Raw genomic sequence first — 22,267 nt, forward strand, 5'->3', positions numbered from 1 at the left:
ACGTCATTCTGGGCCGATGCCGTGTTAAACTCGAAACACGTAGCTTTCTAGCGAGCTGCCTCCGCCGTTATAATCAAAATGCGTGAAAAGAAGTCGCTGACCCTGTGTTACGAAATCGTTCTCCTCAACTCAGTTCATCAATTCTGTTATAAATATTTTTTTTGAAGGTCAAATGGGTGCCATCTTGAAAAAAGAAAAGAAACTATTAACTGCCCCATTCAGTCATTATAGTTTAATGGTTGATTTATTACACTAACCGTGGGTTTCTGACACTAAAACCTCCTTTTAAAACATACTGTTATATCTGTTTTGTTAAAGATAATAATAGGAATGACAATATATTATACAGATTTTGGTCTCAGAAACCCACAGTAAGAGCAGCTGTAAGTGTAGACCTTATTTTAGGTACACACGTCACTTTAAAATATAAACAAAAACGGTTGGAAAAAACAAAAGAACAACTTCAATTATTTAAAATTTCATTTATTAATGACGTACATTGTAACATTTAAAATTGATTCGTACAACAAACGTATGTATACAGGACGATAACTATCAGGATTAAATATTAAAAAAAAATGGGCATTTCGCGGTTACTTTATTTACAAGCATTACTATAAAACTGATTAGAACTTGCTGTTATCTTGTATTATTTGTAGCCTACAGCTTGAAGTATACAGAATACATTTTTATACTTTTAAAATTCCCATCTTATATAAACATGACTATTCAGTTGTACCGCAACACGTATTCGAAATGTATTTGTAATCGATCTCTAAAAAAAAAGTAAAACAAGAAATGCACGCAGTGTATAAAAACAACACTAAAACGTAGATCATATAAATCAATCAGTCAAAACTTAATATAAAAACTATGCAGGCAAGTGTTAACTACTAAATGTTAGTTAAATCTAATTTTATACAATAAAACATCAATATTACTTAACTATATACATAATTTCATTAACAAATTCATTATCTTAACATTAATTTAAACCGATTCTTAATTTATAAAAGCCATCTTAAAGCTACTCAGATTTAATTTAAAATCTTAAATTCTATAATTGGTGCTAAGTAATATAGAAATTTAATTTTAAAATAGCTGCTAAAATACAGATTGACAGTTGTATACAAGTACACACAAATAAGTTTTTATTTAGAAAAAGCAACTTTCTCACGGCGTAAGCTAATTCCGACGTAGTCCATGTATTATGTATAAGAGGTCCCTACTGGAGATTACGTCGAGCGGTCATTAATCACTCCCAACGTTATACGATACTCTAAACTTCGGACGCTAAATCTTATTAATATTCAATGCAGACATAAACTATAACATAAAATGTCGTGCACCAATCTAGATCTATTGAGGTCTGATTCATGCTTTATAGGCAAGAATCGGCTTCTAACAACTAAATCGAAGACACGTTCGATCTACGTAAGGATTTAATCAGAACATGATTACGTGTATATAAAATACAAAACGACAGTAATGTTAACTTATAAAAATAAAACTAATTATTTGAAATGTTGGTAGCAGAACGATACGTATTCAAAGAAGGGCTTACAATGTTAGTATTCTATAGTGTTTCGTAGCCGGATTATGCTGTACGATTAGTAAGCTGAATTTAATCCACGTATAGCAGCGGAGAGTCGTTGTATACAGCTAGTTCGTCGGAACTTAACTGTTCGTCTCCCGACCAACGACCGGCATACAAATGTAAATTTAAACGTAACAAAAAGACACCGCCGAAAAACCGAATGCTCCCATTTTATAAACACCGTCACGTTTTACAGTAACACGTGCGAAAATAAAACCATTTATATATATTTTTAAGCACCAAATATACAATTCTACATATACTTTTTTATATAAGAATTATAGTCGCACTAAGAATTGTTGACGTAGTCCTTAAGTGCAGATTAATAAAATTTATCCTAACGTACAGTTTAAACATTTCCTTAGTAGACTCTGAGTTCGACAGTAACGTAGATTAATAATTTTTTAAAGCAATATATTTTTTAATTTCCAATTACATATATAATTACGTAACTCATTTAATTAGTTGCCGAGGCGTGTCAAATTACTCCCGACGTCTTTATGCTAATAGAACATTTATTAATGGACATTTATGGAATTTTCAAATAGAATATTTAACTATAGCGCAACGAAATATTTCTATAATATCATATATAAATTTCTAAACATCTCTTATTAACAACCGTTGTTCGTTGTTCCTTTTTCGATTCGATCAAAAAATTTATTTACAACATTGATTAAAAATCTGAACATGTTACCGCGTGCTAAAACATTTAAGGTTACAACAAATGTAAATGTAGTTAGATATATGGTACAATCATAAAGCGATAAAATGTCCTAAAATTCACAACAATCGGTAAAGCTTGACGTACAAACTCTTTATTACCGTTTAATTTCACTGTAACATCGTCTTTAAACATATTGCTGTCTCTGTTTTCTTAAATAGAATGAAAGGGATAACAATATGTTTTATGCAAATACAACAGTAAAAATCCACCCTTAATCTTTTCATAATAGATTTCACAAGCTGAAGCAATACGAAAAGATAGTAATATTTCGAGTATGCCTAACTTTATATTTAGCACCTCCCAGAATAGGCACGCACATCACATGTTCTCAGTTCTTACCGATATCTAATTCTATGCCGATCTACATCTATAACAGATTATAAATCCCTGTTACAATTTCACGCATGTAAAATTTATCAAAACTCTTTCCCATCTATTCTTAACAAGTCTCCCGATAGCAGTAATAACTTTAAACCCACACGATCGTATGATACAATATCATTTTACGTCAATAGACTACCCTCAGATTTTTCCATACTCATTTATAAGTTTCACATCTATTAAACTCTTAACGACAAAACACAACGACTATTTCATTGTTTGGAAACAGAGAAGAAATAATTTTATTCAAATTCAACCAGCAACAACATATAAATGCGATCTTTTGTACACTCTATAAATTTATTTTACGTGTTCTGTAAATTTTATTTTTAAAAATTCATTTTTATAACATGCAATCATATTTTAAAAGTAGCTATAAATACTTTTTTCTAAGACAAGTCTATCTAACAAATGGCAATATGCATATGACATGTGTCAAAACCGTTCCGAAACGCGCAGTTCCGGGTGCAGAGTTTGCTCGACCATAAACATATATAGTATATTTTTTCTTTTCACAATTCTGGAAATGCTAATCGGCCGAACCAGTTGATAGTTCGCGCGCAAGGATCGCGCTCGCTCACCTTCCCAGAAACGAAAGCGAGACGGCCGCTAACCGTGCGCCCGCGCCGCTAGTCAGAAATGTCATTATCGTAATAACCTCCCGGAACGAGGGCCCTTTCCGATTTAAGTTCGTAAATAGAAACCACGATATAGACGTAAACAGATGCTCACAACATTATTATGCTAATAATAGAGCCTATGATACATAAATAGCGTTCTATAACGAGCTAGACGCTTCGAGCTTACAAGAGATTTACGCGATCAATTTTAAGAGCAGCATTTAAACAGCGTCTCGATGTACACATGTAACCTTTTTCACTACGAGTATTATCTACATTATTTAAAGTACCATCTAATCATATTTACTTTTTTAAATGGACAATTTATAAAAGGCAAAGCGGTCGGGCGCCGTCGATAATTTCAAGCGATATTATGACTTGTTTCCAAGAAGGCGCAGCTATTAAATTGACCAAAACCGCACCCGAACCGGTCACACAAATATTCATTACATAATTATCGACGTATGCGTTTAGAAATAGCATCGTATACAAAAGATGCATTTCATAAGACAGGAAAATACTTGAATATTTTAATTTTGAAAATGTTATTTACAAACTTTTTAATATTGTTTAATGATAGTTGTGCGTTACTAATCCCAATCGTCATCACTGGAGGAGCGTTCCATGGCGGACTGTTCTCCGGGCTCGGGGATAGCGTTTGCCATGGCGTGTAGCAGTGAGCCGCCGCGTGCTCGCTCCGCACCCGAGATGCCGCGCCGCCGCATGGACAACTTAGCATGCAGGTCCGCCATCAGATCCCCACCCACTGCCGCTTTCTTATCCTGTGGATGAAAATTACTTCTTAACATAACTTTACAAAAGGGTAAACGATTACTGATCAAGATTTAAAAAATAGAAAGGGCATCTCTTGTGTCGGAGGCCAAGACCCACTTTGGGTCGATGCGCCAGCGAAGTAAGGGCATCTTATGTTTTGGACCTAGATCAAAATACAACGACTAGACATGAGAAACACTAAATAATATTGTAATTCCTACTAATAATATAAATGCGAAAGTAACTCTGTCTGCCTATCCTTCGCAAAAACTACTGAACCGATTTAAATGAAATTTACAGGTACACAGATCGTCTAGAGGCCGAGAATGGACGAAGGCTACTTTTAACGTGAAAAAGTGAAAGTGGGGATGAGAGTTTTACATAAAGAAGCTTGAAACTTATTTTTAAGGGTATCAATTTGATATAAATAAATCTGACATTCAATTTTCATAAAAAATTTACCCTCAGGGATGCAAAGTAACAATAGGGAATAGGGGGTGAAAGTTTGTATTAGTATATTTGAGGTTTAAATGAATGTTTTGTGAGTTTAATATATTATGTTGTTATGTACTGTGTTAAAATAAGTAGGCTAAATAATTAAAATGCTTCCCGAAGACAGTATTTCACGCGGAAAGTCGCGGGCACAGCTAGTATTCAATAATTCATTGTATAAGTTATAGCTCAGAAAGTCACTATATGAGTAATTAAAATAATACAATATGTATGGTTTCCTGTTACGTAGCTTTTTATCTCATAGTCCATAACTTTGAGTATGTTCGTTAAAAAATTTGATAAAGAGTTACAAGTTCCCGGAATCGCGGATAGTCGGATGGAAATAGTATAAAATGGAAATCATTATCAAATAATTTACCGAGTGGGAGGTTACACTGTTATCTATTACATTATAACGAAGTTCAATAGCACGTGAACAAACAGGATAATTAGTTTTTATTTTAATTAATTTATATAATTAACTAACGGTCGCCGGCGATTCCGTCCGCGGGGAATGAAAAAAAAATTGTAGCCTATGTGTTCTTCCAGACTATGTTCTATATGTATGCCAAATTTCATCGAGATCCGTTCAACCGTTCTGGAGATACCTTCAAACAAACATCCATCTTAACATTCGCATCTATAATATTAGTAAGAAGTAAGGTTACTAATTTATAATATCTTACGTAAGTGTTAGAAGACATTGTAATCCAATGTATGCAGACTATGATTTAATCGTTTGTTAGAAGTTGCTAACGGAGTTACGTTAGGTAATAGGTAATGGCAAACGTTAAGTAATTCTATCCAGTCAATGTTAAATCTTACTAATTTTGAGAAAACTTTTTATATTTCAAAATTCGAACCTTTTATATTTAAATCTTATGTCAAAATGTAGAAAACGAAAATAAATTGTAGTGTAATTGAATACCATGGACGATACAAGTGTTCTTATTGGACCTTCCATTATTTCTCGACCAATTATCAACATATAGACTACTGATTTTGTTTTTTTTAATTCCGCGCGAACGGAGACACAGGCTACCGCTAGTTGCATATAGTGTAGTGTTTTAAACTTGCCAACTGTTAGTTAAACAATTCTCTAGCCTAGTTTATCTAACAATAGGCATTAAATTGTGATGGGACATATATTTTTTTACTAATCGTAATCAACATGAATTAAGATGCAAAAAAGTTTCCACTAGTGCTTTGGTGGACAATTGAGTACAACAACAAATATACTTATAGCATTCACATACTATGTGTAGAATATTAATCAAATCATTGCTCGACAACAATGTATGTACCATTTTAACAGCTGGAGGTACTATCAAATAAAAATCGCCTCTATTCTGACAAACATAAGGAGGAGAATCGAATGAAATGTGACTTCACTGCCGCGGTCGACCCGCTAACAGAATTTCCATAACAGGATAACCTCCAATTGAATAATTTAAGTAATAAACATTTGGGAGCGAACCTGCTCTTCCTTTTTAGAGGCAGCGGCATCTCAACGAGCTGTTACCGAGAAGTGGACGTGGGGGAAAAAATTGCCAGAGCAAAAAGCATTCTACGTAGTGCAAAATGTAAATACTTAAGATGGCCACGGCCATTTCTTACACGGGCTTACATTAAGATGCTGTTGCTGAATCGCTTTTCGTAGATGTTGTCAGAATTTTAAATATCACATTGCTCAAAAAGAAAATATACAGAAATTACGGACTCAGAATTTGTTTAGAACTAAACATTTGCTAAATACTAAAAATGCAGAACTATAAATCAACTCCTGTAAAACAGCAATAACAACATTTTGTTTTATGTTTTATAAAACTAATAGAATGGTTCCAAACGAAAACAACAATTTGTGCTAACGTGTATAGGTCAGGTCTATCGTATAATTGTTGAGCAGCATCAGGGGAGGCGAAACTATAGCCCGCATTTAGTTTACGATAATTATTCCATTTCTGAAATTTTTTTATAAGTCCGTACCGACCCAAACGCTTAAACATCCTGATGTGCGACCCCAGTTGACACCTCTGGCGTAGAGTATCCAACGAAGAACTTTAACCTTTTTATTTTTTAACAACGAATTTAACAAAAGACGACCTTATTTATTAAATTATTAAGTTACAAACTACCGCAAGATTTACAGTAGCGGTGTAAACTTATTTATAGGGCCGTAATCACATCTAAGAGGTTAACTAGAATTGACAATTAGTTACGGTCACGCGCTATATTTTGTTAAACAGATAAATCGATCTATAGAGTTTGAATATTTCGGCATAAATCTTAAATATTTTTTGTAGTCTTATTTGGGTTATGTGTCATTGTGTATTATAACCATAACAAAATTAAAGCAGCTAATAGAAAGTTATTCAAAAAGAAGACTTGGAAATAGCAATATTAACTACCCAATTTAGAAACCATCTAACTATGATTTCGAGGTTACGAATTAAGTTTGGATACAGCATTTTTTACATTCAATAACTTAGTGTTTCATAAAAACGTTTTTGTATAAAAATTAAATTTATATTAAAATACAAATAAAATGAATCACATTTTTGTGCTACCTATATTCGACAAAAAAATGGGATTTGTGTTTTTATGACGATAATATCGAAAGATTTTTTGTTATCGATACTCTTTTTTGGGGCCGAAACTCTGGCCCCGATATTAAACGAAGTATCACGCCGCGACCATTTCGGTGTATCCATTACCTCACTTCATGCGGAGAGTCGCTTTAAATTATAAAAGGGTATTGACTCATAAGTACGTATACATAGACGTATGCGTTCCGTTTCCAGAGATTTAACTATCCCATTTTACTTTACTCATATTGATGTAATATAAATTTTACTCGAAAAAAAAAACAAAGATCGGTAAACAGATGCATGTATAATTATATATAAGAAAATTATAACATTGGTATAGTGTTGATATAAGATTTTAAGATATATATTTAATATGAATATGGAAGAAACCACTCATTTAATTAATGCAAATTCGTGTCAATTCATTTACAAATTCAAAAGACTCTGGAACACTTCTCCAGGTACAATGTAACGTGTCATAAAAACTTTTTTTAGGGCGATAAAGGCGCGTATTCATTAATTCGTATTCCTTGTTACAGCCAACAGATGTGAACGCAAAGGGTAGGCCATTACGAACACAGGCGTTGGTTCTTTCAGCGAAAGATCTATAAAAACAAAGAGACATACAAACGCGTCTCCGAAAGGAGCGTACACATCACATATTCTCTGGAAACGCGCGACAAAAGCCGGCTCATGCGAAATGACTGTTCAACGGAAAATTATCGATTCTCTTTAAACGATATAACGATTTGACTAACTTGAATCGATATTAATACAATTGTATCGAGCTGTTGTTGTTGTGGAAGAATACAACCATTCATTATCTCCTGGGACTCGGAACTCTGGGAATCTTTTAAAAGATACTTCAAATGGATGTAGAGAAAAAAAAACGCTGTAGTTCCTTTATTAAGCCACTTTAAGTAAGCTTTGATAAATAATAAGTTTAGAATGTTTTTTATTTCAAAGCAACTGAACTTTTACATTAACGTAGATACACTTACTTAACTTTGAAGTAACGAGACAAAGGGAATCTAATCAAAAAACTTACTCTTTACACGTAATAAGAAGCATTTGATTCCAAATTTAATTTTGTATAACATTTTAGATGTTTTAAGAAATGTATTAATAAATTACCTTTATTTATTTAAAAACCCTTTATTATTAAAAATAACTGACACGTTTAAAATCATTTAAAGCACGTGGTGAAGGGAAAGAGCTAATGAACAACTTTAAAGTGAAAATCCAATAAATTGTAAATATCGTATCGATCTGACTAAAGTGATACGAGAATCTTTATATCGTTCAATCAAATTATACGACTCAAATTTATTCGAAAGGTGTACTTACCCCCGGATTCAGAGTTTTAAAGTGGTTATTAAAAGTGCCTCTGAGTAGATATCTTATCTACGCTTCTATACTATTATAATATAGAGAAAAGATTTGTATTTTTGCATGTTACCAAAAAAAAAACCGAAAAACTAGTCGACCGATTTCGAAAATTTTTATCCATTCACTGAACAACAAGGCTATGTTTATTAGTAGAGATTGTTTTACGTGGATGAAGCCGCGGGTAAACGTTAGTACTAAATATACACCAAGGGTGACCACCCTTAAAAGTATACTTAGTTGCGCAAACGTAAACTAAATGCGGTAGTTTGTATCGAAGGCGTGGGCAAAAAGGCAAACGAATGTTTTCAAGGAATCTGTGAGGCGTGGGTCCTGGTGTATCGATAGAGTTCAATTAAAACCGGTGTGTGAATTGAATTCACATGCCATCCATTGTGTTATCACACTGAAATATATTAATGGAATATTTTGGGGTGATTTATATTAACCAATCTTACTTCTAACTAATATTATCTTATCTTACTTCTTATTAATAATTTAAAAAAAAACCGAATGATTAGATGTTTGGATGTTTGTTTAAATCTTCGGAACGGCTCAACTGATCTTGATGAAATATGGCATAGATGTAGAACATAGTCTGGAAGAACACATTGACTCATTATTTTTTTTTAATTACGCGCGCGGAGTCGCGGATGACAGCTACTTTATAATAAAAGTAAACTGATAAAGAGATTGAAACGCAAATTCGTACGAATATTTGTTGATAATTTTTTTTTGTTAAAACTACAATACTGTTGATACAGCGGACCAACTTGTCGAAACATCGAGATAAAAGGTCAAGCGCTACTACGATAAACAATAAAGGATCTCACATTGCAAATAACGGATTTCGATATCAACTCGCACGTAATCCTCACCACGTGGAAACACACATACGTCGCACACACACAAACAAGACAATAGCCGTTGATACTATTATCAATATTACGTTATCACAGAGCAGAATACTTGTCATTCTTAGAAGTACGCCAGCATACAATTACAACGGTTTCCTTGAAGCGTCCGGCATGAATTACAATTATACATACTCTGTGGTATAGATACAAAAATAGAAACTATAGGTTTTGTCTCGAGCGACATGGACATCTATTAAAGTTTGTTCCCATTTTTAATAGGTCAATGTTTTGGCCAACAGGCAAGTTTTATGACTGTACAATTTAATACGCCTCTACATATATGATTATAAAACTTTTAGAAAATTGTAATTGGAACAAGAAACTGACGACAAATGTGCACGACCATGTAAGCTTGAATTATCCACAATATGAATTATAGCATTATAGCATAAACAAATACTGGCTACTATTATTATATCGATGCAACCTAAATCGAATGAAAAATAATGACGATTACGAGAGGGTATCGATTTCTCGGAATCATATGATCGTTAAGGTTGAACGATTAAAACAAGCGCCGCTAGTTGACGGTTAATTCGCGGGCTTATTACAGCGATGGAGGTAATAAAGCGCAAATTGAGCACCTTCTATATCAGTACGATTTATATTAACACAAAATAAATCGTACTGATATAGAAGGTATTAGATCTAGTAAAAAGGGTCTTTACAGACAGACGGACTGACAACAAAGTGATCCTACAAGGGTTTCGTTTTTTTCCCTTCGAGGTACGGAACCCTAAAAACGGTGAATAGACTTTTTCGGTATCAACTTTAGACTTTTAGCATATAAGCGGAGGACAAAAAGATATAATCGATTACATGATTACTACATTAAGTTTAGCGTAGAGATAAGGTAATGCACGTAATTTAACTTAACTTAATTTAACTACGAGTATGAAGCACACAATAACAAAATGTTATAAGAATTAGAGACTACTAGCTCGCGCCCGCGGTTTCGTCCACGCGGAATTAAAAAAAAAACTTAATTAGTACTCAATGTACTTCCAGGCTATGATCTGCATCTATATCAAATTACAGCGAGATCTATGCAGCTGTTCTGGAGATACCTTCTAACAAACATCCATTACATTCGCATTTATAATAATTGTAAGACAGATGGGACGGTACAGTCGGTTCAGAGTACGTTCATATAAAATTATCTTTTGTAGTAATTATTAATTTCTAAAAATACAGCAAAAGGGCACTTGTACGATTACAAGAGATAACACATTGTCGGTAATGATATATTTCTCAGTAAGTCAAGTGTAGTTACGTACATTTTACTTCAATGTCGGGTACATAATCATTAACGAGCGTATTGTTGTCGGTCGCACATCCTTGTCAGACACGAGCACGTAAACTTACTTAAATGGCGAAGTGACTTTGTCGTGTGCCTTGAGGCTATCTACAGAAGCTATTTACATTACAATGAACTGATGATTTAAAAAAGGTTATGATGTAAAAGAAAAGCTTACGTTTAATATTATAGAATGTCTTCAATTGGCCAATGATTCTAAATTGGTTGATTATTTAAAAGAAAGTTCAAGTAGCATGTGGTCTTAACGGTTGTCAAAGTGTGGTTGTATGTGGATGGTGGTAATAGAATGTCGTTTGTCAGCTCACTCGGCGCAGTGGCGGGCGCGTGCTAAGACCGGTTCCAAAATCGATTCCCGGCAAAGTACTCAGTCGTGTTTTAGCTGAACAGATTTGACCTTTTTACTGTTCATGAAATGCGCGAATCGGGACACGTATCAATTCTTCTTCGTTATTTATAATAAAAAAATAAAGGTATCGATGTCTTTTACTTTAGATGGAAGAAATAAACAACTTTAGTTAGGACGCACGAACGAAAATCGCCTATATATTGGATATAAGGCAGGGGTATTGATATATATTTTTACGTTATTTTGACTATGATCCTGACAGGAATACCTTATGAGCCATTATTACTCATCTAGTTTGACTATGTAGCTGTATCATTTGAGGAAAATAACTCGAAATATCATGAGCTATTACAACTTGGCATTACCTTGTCAGGCGTTGCGTCTGCTGCGGCCGGGCGTAGTTTAGCTCGGCCCGCGCCGCCCGCTTGCCGGATCGCTGCCATCAGGTTTGAGTGCGCGTCTCCGCCGGATGGAGGAGGCAACTGTTTCGGCTTTTCGTCTCTGCTAACAAAAGAAATTAAACTATTAAACGATGCATTTAGAGACATCATTACTGGATTATTGCATGTATCTCGGTTGTGTATGTGTGCATTCGATTAGAACCTTCATCATCATCAGCTCACTATACGTCCCCACTGAGGGGCTCAGAGCCTACCCTAATTTAAGGGTGATTAGGCCATAGTCAACCACGCTGGCCCAATGTGGGTTGGTTGACTTCACACATATCTTTGAATTTCTTCTCAGATATGTGCAGGTTGCATCACGATGTTTTCCTTCACCGTAAGAACGCCGGATAAATGTACATATGTAAATCGGAAATCGAAAAACACATTGGTACATGGCGGGATTCGAACCCAGGACCTGCAGATTGCAAGTCAAGTGCTTGATCACTGAGCCACCGACGCTCTTGATTAGAACCTTATTTCTCCCTTAACCATTTCAGAAATCCAGACCGCCGGCCATTTATATTTATTGACAGTTTAATTGCAGAATATCGAATTCAGATAGGATATAAGTTAGGTATACACACTAAATAGGCAACATAACGCTCGGACGCATAATTATATTGGATCTTATTGCGAGTATGTGCTATTCGTGTTATTTATGTTACGCTCAGATTGACTCCATTAATTTAGATCGATCGATCTTCATTAACTAATCGCATTAAAATTACTCATTTAACACATCGGTGAACTTCCAATTCCATCCATTTATTAGGGTTCCGTACCTCGAAAGGAAAAAAACGGAACCCTTATAGGTTCACTTTGTTGTCCGTTCGTCTGTCTGTCAAGACGCTTTTTCTAAAGCTCGCGTGAAGGTATCAAGCTAGAATTTACTTATATATATATACTTAACACATACTTAAACATGTTAGTAGTAACATTAGGTGAAAACTATGGCAAAATAACGACGTAACTAAGCTTTTCCTCCGGGTCCGAGGGGAAACACAATCCTTATTCGCCATGTATTACAAATTAGGTAGTAACACATCTGGCAGTCTCCGAGTTCCATAGTACAACATATCATACTTATATTTTATTCTTAAGACGTTGTTTGCTTGTGATCATTTGGTAAACAATAAACAGATGTACGATAAATAACTTCATTTTCACAATAATGTCCCTAGTATGACCATTATCATATGAATGGGATAATTCACTTGCAAAAATTGAAAACAATTTCTTATAGAGTAGTTTAGCATTTAAAGCCTATTAACTTAAGACACTGTATACTCTTGAATTTATAAATATTTTAGTAAAAATGTTTGACCTTTGAAGTATCATTGGCAATAATTTCTAATGGGTAGTATAAAATAAATTAAACATTATGTATGCTGTTAAAAGGTTAGGGTATTGTTAGGGCTGAACGTTAACTGTGACATTTTAACACTAAAGGCGTTTTCGTTAGTTACGTTATGTTGAATATTCAAGTGTAATATTATTTTTATAAAAAAAAACTTGAGGCCGTCAATATTTTCTAACATCGTGGCGTCAATGCGTGTATTTGAAATAACCATTAAATACACAGACATATTCGACATAATAAAATATATTTACGAAATATTACATTTTATAAAGAAATCTCTATAAGCGAGAAAAATTTTCGTTATGAAAGAATCTTCCACTAGCGATAAAGAATATTGCGATACCTTGGACTCTCGCTTATCCAGGTTGGACTGTATATTGCGCGAATTGAACATTAATTATACAAGTATCAATTTACTAAGAAAAAATAAACATTTGCAGTGAGACAAATAAGTTAGCCGCTTCAAGACTACTAACAACAAGCTATTATATAAAAAAAATTACAATACTCGAACAATAACTTGTTATCAGAAATTTATAAGAATTGGATAATTACTTGCGAATAGCGATCTAATTTTTTTTTCTTAATTGTTTCGTCGAAGGTAAACAAGATTGAATAAAAATAATAAGGTTTCATTTAGACCAAATAAAATGTTAACTTGAAACTTGAACAGGTAAACTGTAATGACGACTTGACGACGAATTATGAGAATCAAACAGGGATCCGACTCTACTATCTACTTGTAAGCATAAACATTACCCGGTATTGATATAAAGAACATAATAAAATCCCCAAGTAAGTAGAACTAACTCAGCGACGTATTGCGATAGACCGCAATAAGATAATTTATCTTGAAATCCTGGCTGTATATGGTCACGGTTGGAACTCCGTTTTAATAAAGCTTTAATCCGAGAATATCCTATGGGGTTTTAGAGTAAGTGGATTTTTATTCAGATTTGTACAAAGAAGTATACGGTATGATGTTATAGTTAAACCGTAGCTGTATCTAGTTAAAAGACATGGTCTTTTCAATGTTTTCGCAGCTAGCGAGTTGGTTTTTCTTCGAACGACTTACAAAAAGTTTTTATAGGTCGACAGGTATAATATATTTGCAAAAAGGCAAAGAACAACATGATAGAAGTGGATGGGTACATCGATATTTCTGCTAAGTAACGTTTCCGTTGCACTTAACAAGAATTTGTCAAACTGACCGAAGGAAGCAAGAACAGCTTTACAAGTCCAAGAAGAGCTAAGGTCAGCATAGCGATTGGACGATACAGATACTCGTTGCGTAAATAAAAACCCGTTCCGTCCAGACTTCCAATGAAATCTTATAGTGTTGAATCATTCATGGTAACCTTTAAAACGCGCGATGGAACCACACCGATTCCAAATATTTCTCTTTTTCTGACAATGTTCTTTAATGACATTGATTACTCATTTAAAAGGATACATGGATTGTTGTTCGTAGTGGTTTTTCTGCTTGATTTAATGTTTTTACTGAAGTGGTACTGATGATCCTTACATTTTTTATAATGTTCTCTAACTGCCCTTGGATAATATATTTTATGGAAGTACTTACTTTTAGACATTATTAGTTAGAATCCTTTGGCTCGAATGACGTGCTTTCGTTACAAGTCCAGTGTCAGAATGAATAGTGAGGGGACACAAACATTTTTGTAAGGCTAGTGTTGCGCCAATACGCTGCCACATTTTCTCTTCCTAACAGTACGTAAGTAGTAGTTTAAAATTTAAATAGTTGTTCTTTTTTGCAAAATCCTATTAGTCTATTGCAACAAATTTTATGGGACGTAGATATAGAGTTTTCTTACTTGGGGAAGTCCTTGCATAGTTATGTTAGAATTTTATAAGCATAAAAATTAATTCCGTACTTTTTTATTTAGAACTGAAGAAGGAAACTCTTTCCCACGAAACGCTATTTCTGTTTGGGCGCCAATATGCCGCGTCGCGTCACTTGCCACTAGAAAGTTCTGGGAAGCGTGACCGCTCGAAAGCTATTTCAGGCGCCACTGCCAATGTCTCCCCGTTCGAATCAATTACTTCCGTGTGGATGCGTTCATCTCCAACAAGTTATATATTACGTTCACTTCGCTGTCACCCTGCGACCTCTAAAGTTTACCTTTAGGTATTTCTTATAAACAAACATTAATTCATTTCGCCGAAATTTTTGGTATAATTCGCGTAAAAATAAACAGGCAAGTTTGTTTAAATAAATTCATAATAAAATTATAGTTAGTTTTAACTTCAATGAAATACTTGGATCTCGATGTATATCGCAAAAAGGTCAAGGTTATCAATAGGGTTAATATTGTAATTTTCCTACTACAATCAATAATAATGTCTTTTTGCGCACATTCATTCCGTAACGTAACAGCTGATAATTACAAGTATTGCATAAACATTTTCATTAGGCGTCATGTAATGAGGTATTAACTTGAATTGCGACATATTACGTTCACAATGAAGCCACTTATATGCACAGGACTTTTGTTGCATGAGCTTGTTAATACTATATTTTACTCCTTGTTTTTTCAAAGAGAAAGGGGTGATATTGTATACAAAACAGTACAAGTATAGGGTTAAATAATCTAATTAAACGGAAACCCTTTTATAACTCGACGACACGGTCCAGGTTTCCAATCGACTAGACTTAACTATTACATTGATGTGGTAACACAAAGTTACTTTGAAAATATTTTTAAAACGGATAAAAGGAGGATAACTGACGGTAAGTTTCTCCAAGAACTGCCGTCAAATATCCTTGTAAATTCAAAATAAAAATAACACAAAGATTCGTACCAAAAATAATGTCGCATATTATTTTTAGATGAATCATAACGTGTGGTCCTTTATTGATATTTTCAATAAACAAATATGTTGATTGTAAACCATAAACAAATCTTTGTTTTAAGAAATAAACATACAAGTCACTGATAATTTATTTTAAGGAAAGGAGTATAGAGTGGAGTTAGCATTGTCTATGAATTGAATTATACTTGAGACACAAAGTATTGCAGACATGACTACAATATAATATTTCTATTAAAATTATAAATTATTAAATTCCCTATTTCTCAATGCGGCGTCTAATTGAAATGTAAATTTAGTTATGTTATGGACATTTAGTTATAACATTTGAATCTAAATAAGATTTAAGCAATTCAAAGTTTGTTGTCCAAGTGTTAAAATATTTATGACTTTTTAGAATTGATTTGATTGATTTCCAATAAAAAAATGACACTGAGTCAATTGAGATGGACGTAATTTAGGCAATTACTTCCGCAAGAAACAATGTCTACCCAATTTTGCTTAAAATAAATAAGGCATAAATCTAATATAAAATTAATTATCTGTACAGCCAATATAAGTTCTATTATCATCTTCTTTTAGTAATCGCCTAGTGAATAAATATTATATAAGAGTCTCGGAGGCTCAGGGATCTTAAGCATTTGACTCGTAACTCGCAGGTCATAGGTTCCAATCCCACCATATACCAATGTGTTTTTCGATTTACATATGTACGAGTACATTTATCTGACGTTCTTACGGTGAGGGAAAACATCGTGATGCAACCTGCACATACCAGAGAAGAAACTCAAAGATATGTGTGAAGTCAACCAACCTGCACTGGGCCAGCGTGGTTGACTATGACTTAGTCACCCTTAACTTAGGGTAGGCTCCAACCCATCAGTGTGGACATATAGTAAGCTGATGACAAATAGATATAACGGGAAATTGTGTACCAGTAACATTTTACACATGATCAAGAATGGATAAATAGAAGCTTTGCGAATGTTAAGTAAATTCTTATGTTGGAATTTTAAATTCTATCAATACATTAATATATTACTTATATTTACATCAGTTTATAGCAAACTCTACAGGAGTAGAGCCACAAATGTTTACGAGGCTATTTAAATATATTTACCTGCATCGTCCCTTTTATTGTGATGATATTTAAAACGATTTACATAATTAAGCTATCTACATAACCATTAGGTTATAAAGAATTCATGGTTAAAAATTGTATAAACAATCATTGTTAGTCTATTAAACCGGGGTAATTCCTAAGTAGTAGGGTACTTATTATGTTGTGTGTTCTTCCCTATGTTCTATACGAGTATATATGCCAAAATTTCATCGAGATCCGTTCTAAAGATACCTTGAAACAAACATCCATCTATTCATCTAAACATTCGCATTTATAATATTAGTTAGATTTAACTAACGGGATTGTTCTTATTATTTATGTTCAATCTTTATGTTTATCATACATCAATATTTAATTTAAAATCCTAACAAAGAGATGAAAATGTATATCACATATTTATTTACGATTATTAATATTCTTTAAATTATTTTTCTATATTTAATTGATTATCTGGATTTCATATTTATTGTTTAAATTATTTCTAATTGTTATCGCTAAGTAATCTATAACAATTTAACGATTAAGAATCATTTATCCGAAGCCATTGAATTGTTTCCACAAAGTGCGACTGGAACGAATAGTCGATCGTAAATAAATTTAATTGCTCTTTATGTTTTCAGAACAGATAGATAAATATACAATTTAAGCGTGAAATATTTCGTTTAAATTATAATATAAATTGTTTAGTTTCAGACTGCGGTATTATACAAAAATTAATTCTAACTAATAAATTCAAAATACAAAATGAAACAGCAAACGCTCTATCTATTAAATAAAAAAATGTGTTTTTACAAATAAAACATTAAGATAACGCAAAACATGTGTTGAACGAAACCTTTAAAAATATACAGACTTCAAGTTTTAGAAAAGAGGTAAAATTATAAGAAAAGGTACACAAAAGTCACAAACTTTGTAAAAGGAAATTGAATCCATATGAAGTTATTGGAACAAACTTTACATAAGTTGAACTTTTCTTAAAGTTAAACACTCTACTCAGTTTGTGAGAAAATGTAATAATTTTTATTTATCGGGTTTCGTTATTTTTGCTACTTGAAAGTCATATTTAAAAAAAAACTAAGTTTCCTTTTCAATATAATGCTAAAACAAATACGACAAATATGCACAACTAAAAATAAGTAAGAAAAAGCGTTAATTATAATCGAATGACCGGTGTAAGTGATAATTGAATTTTCTAGAAAAAAATATATCGCACACATCAGTGGAAAATTAAACAAATCAGTGCTCAGAAAACAATACTGAGAATTAAGGGGCAATGATGTCAAACTTATCTAAACAATATTGCGGTTTGAGAGAATTATCGCATCCTAATAAGGTCGTTCGTATCGAGACCTGAGATAATGAATTTAACCTTGTGTTTCCACACCAAAAAACATACAAAAAAAATGGTTTTTCTTTTATTCAAAAAGAATTCATCCATCCACCCTTATCCCTACGGACGGTCGGTGTAGTATGTACTACTTCTCCATACATCTCTATCAGCTATCACATCTGAATCTACCCCATTCCTACACTATCCTCTTTCACACAATCCATCCATACTTTCTTTGGATGGATCATACTTCCTCTACCTTTGCATCCACATTCAATCTTATTACGTTTTTGTTCATATGATCATCATCTCTTCGCATAACATATCCAAACTAAGTTAATTAACTGTTTAAAAAACAATCAAAGACAGTATAATATGTTTTCATACTAATATTTCGGCAGTGGAAATTAACAGTACGAGTTACAACATTAACAAAAACATATATTTACAGTACTACGAAAACAATAATTTTCCTTAAAGCTGTATAATTATATGTTTTCGAATATCAAATTTGATAAGTGGTGTTGACAAGATTATTAATTATATTTTCATATACTTTATTCAATGTCTTCGTCGTAAAAGGAAAATTAGTTAAAAACAAAAAAGGCCACAGTTATATGCCAGTGTTTATCTTATAGTATAATAAAAAAAAACTACTACAAATTCCTTTATTCCTAAACAAAAAGTAATAATTGACAGACCGTACCTATTTCTTGTTATCCTTCTTTTTTCAATTTTTATGTGCCCTTCTGTCTGCTTTCTCTAGTAACAAACAACGCCCACTCGGTACTTACGTATTATTAAGCTCATTCCTGAACGTTTCCCTCGTTATTTCATAACAACAAATTAATAAGATAAACAATTTAAAACAAGCACCACCCAAATGGATTCTCCAGCGTTTGATTTATACAAAACATATTTAGAATAATAACATTGTTTGCACGCGTATGATAATTTAATTCGCGTGCGAGCTTGCCCATTAGATGTCTTCTTGATTTACAACCTGTATTTATAACGTAGTTTAAATGTGTGACAAATATAAACCTTATTTCCTTTACCTTTGAGTTTAATTTGCATCGTATGTTATTGTATCGTAAGGGAAGAGCACTAGGCGCCTTGTATTCTATCTTTTATTTATCAGTGGCGCTATTCAAATGTCACGAGTGATAGCAGACTATCGCACGGTGCCAACGTCGCCGTGAGGTCAGCACTGAGCCATTGGCTTCAATTAATTATAACGAGCAGATTCACTGTTACACGCATTATCATTAATTACAAGAAATGACGCAAATGAATCTACTATAACGAAACTACCATTTAACTACGATTGTAGAGACTATTTTTTATTACATCTTCTTTTTCTTCGTGGTTGCAGTCTTTTCAGACTAGTCGTGGTCATCAAGTATCAGTCGGTATACATGATGACTTTGTTGGGAAAATAGTTGCAGTGGTTTCCCCTTGTCTTCTGCACCAACACTTTTTGGGACCATTGATTACATCAAATTCAATAAAAAAAAGAAATTCGAGAAAAATCGAACAAACAGGAGAGAAACCAAAATAAAAAGTACGAAAAACATAGAAACGAGTTGAAAACCTCCTCCCTTATGACAAATACTACTCTAAGTTTTTCATCTTCTAGTTTTTTAAACTGCGTTGTAAGAAATTTTGAAGTAATGTACGTAATCTGTGTTACGAAGTAACAAAATAGGGTCTTAACACACAGACGGACGGACAACAAAGTGATCCTATAAGGGTTCCGTTTTTTTCCTCTCGAGGTACGGAACCCTAAATATTAAAAAGAAAAGACGAATTGGGAACTTCCTTCTTTTTAAAGTCGGTTACCAAATACTCTAACTTCTTGATCAAACTTTTGTGCAACAAATATTGAAATGGTGTATTCTAAGAGGTCAATTAAATGAATATGATTTGAATAGGTCCTATTATCTTAAAATCTATATATATAAAAGAAAGTCGTGTTAGTTACACTATTTATAACTCAAGAACGGCTTTACCCATATGGCTGAAAATTGGTGAGGTAGCTTAGAGCCAGGAGACGGACATAGGATACTATTTATTCAATTTTTTTTCGAATTTATGCCTTAAAGAGCTGCTTATTATTTAACTTACTAATGTTATAAATGCGAATGTTTGGATGGATGTGATGTGGACGGATGGATGGGTGTTTGAAGATATCTTTAGAACGGCTGAAAGGATCTCGATTAAATTTGGCATACATAAAGAACGGAGTCTGAAAGAACACATAGGGTACACTAATTATTTTTAATATATCCACATGGACGGAGTCGCGGGCGACAGCTAGTACTGTATAAATGATATTGCGTAAAAGTTGCTATTTAGGAATTTAGCTCATTGCTCAAGTGCTGTTTGGTATTTGCATGTCATTACAATTGGTGGGCGTAGTTGTCCTGCAATTCACTATGATTATATTTATGTCCATGTCAATAATAAATGATATTAACTGAGCTATTATCCGACATATTAAAATTGCACTACAATTAGTGTTAAGTTTCTAATAAGAAATACTGGTACATATAAGCCAACAATTTACCAAGAATCGATCAGCGGGGTTAGATAAAATGCATTCGCTTCGAGGCGATTGCATAGAGAACCTCAAAAATTTATAGACCTGACAATAACTTTCGATAAGTCATATGATTGTCACGCGTCTATTTCATATAGATCCTTTTAGCCGTTCTTCTTACAAACATCCATCCATACATCTAAACTTACACGTTTATAATATTAGTAAGATGTTACATAATCCACAAGAACGAAACATAAATTAACCACTGTTTGTGACGTCATAAAAGACGTACAATAAACTAAATATTATTCAAAGAAATATTGTACTTCAAAGAAAACGTAACATAACATTTTCCAATAGCAAACAATCTAAAACATTTCTCTTTCTTACGTAAAAAAGCACCAAATATGTACAAGTAAAAAGGAAAATCCCGAGCTTAGAAACTTATAATAACGAACATACTTGCTCCTTTTATTCGCAGCATACACTGCTTAACGTTGCTTTGTTATTTACAACTCTATGTTCTAACGAATAAGATTCAAATCGATTTCAATTAGAAATGGAATCAACATTTTTACGAGCAGCTATATTTCGACGAAATAATTTCACAAATTCCTAATAGCAATAAAAATGACTCGAAACGTGTTCTTTGATAATTTTATTACTTCGATAAGATTTTTGAACTTAAATGACCAGAGCAAATAAGGTGCGAATAATAAACCGGAGTCCTTCTATTTTCTAAAAATAACGTTAATAAACATGTTTTTACTAAAAAGCGGACTGTTTTTACTAAGAAGAGGATTATCACCAAAATCACCTAAAACCGAAAACTCTTAACTTTCGTAGAACGTAACGCCTTTTTTGCGAGAGAGAATATAAGGAAGTTTTTATATAATATAATTATTTAAGAAATTAAACTGTTAAGGAAAAAGATAATTTTGCTAACTTTCGCATTTATAATATTAGTATAGTAAGAATCAAGATTTAAAAAATACCAAAATGCTAAGAAACGACAAAACGAAACCACATTAAACAAATACAAGGACACAATTACGTGTATACTTTGCGATTAAATTCTACACACATACATCGCTAGAAAGTATTTATTACAAGCTCTTTTAATACACTTTATACAATTTAATTTGTATATTACTCCTAGTATTATACATTCTACTATACAATTATTTCTAAACTTCAGCCAGCTTTCAAGCAATTACAGCCCGACTTGTCTAGTTCGTTCCAATCGACAGACACTTGACGTTTGCATATTGGCAGTCGAGTCGTTCCAACGAGAAATAATTAGCATATTGATCGATAACATCTCGATTTTCCAACCGCTAAACGAGTTACGTATAATCTGAGCCGAGATATCAGGACGGCTTTCGAGTCGTAAGGTTGATCGAGCGTAGTCGGCAACCAGAAAGACCAACTGACGAAGATTTAGAACGATGTCGCTTCTAGGAAATTACTTGACTTTCATATATACAA

The 22,267-nt window shown here is 33.2% G+C and overlaps 1 protein-coding gene across 3 annotated transcripts in view; it reads right to left on the bottom strand.

The window, feature by feature from the left end:
* Positions 1–1,036: 1,036 nt before the first annotated feature.
* The window catches only part of LOC106118944 (WAS protein family homolog 1), a 42,888-nt gene continuing 21,657 nt past the window's right edge, over positions 1,037–22,267 (bottom strand). For 2 of the 3 annotated variants that reach the window (XM_013313717.1, XM_013313716.1), the window contains exons 5-6: positions 11,512–11,650; positions 1,037–4,107 (exon numbers count right to left, since the gene is read on the bottom strand). In XM_013313717.1, coding sequence (XP_013169171.1) covers positions 3,916–4,107; positions 11,512–11,650 — 331 coding nt within the window. In that variant the 3' untranslated portion in view covers positions 1,037–3,915. The remainder of the gene's footprint in view (positions 4,108–11,511; positions 11,651–22,267) is intronic. The other variant, XM_013313718.1, reaches the window with a different exon arrangement.

Source organism: Papilio xuthus, unplaced genomic scaffold, assembly GCF_000836235.2.
Source record: "Papilio xuthus unplaced genomic scaffold, Pxut_1.1 DF827542.1, whole genome shotgun sequence".
Classification (NCBI taxonomy): Eukaryota; Metazoa; Arthropoda; class Insecta; order Lepidoptera; family Papilionidae; genus Papilio; species Papilio xuthus.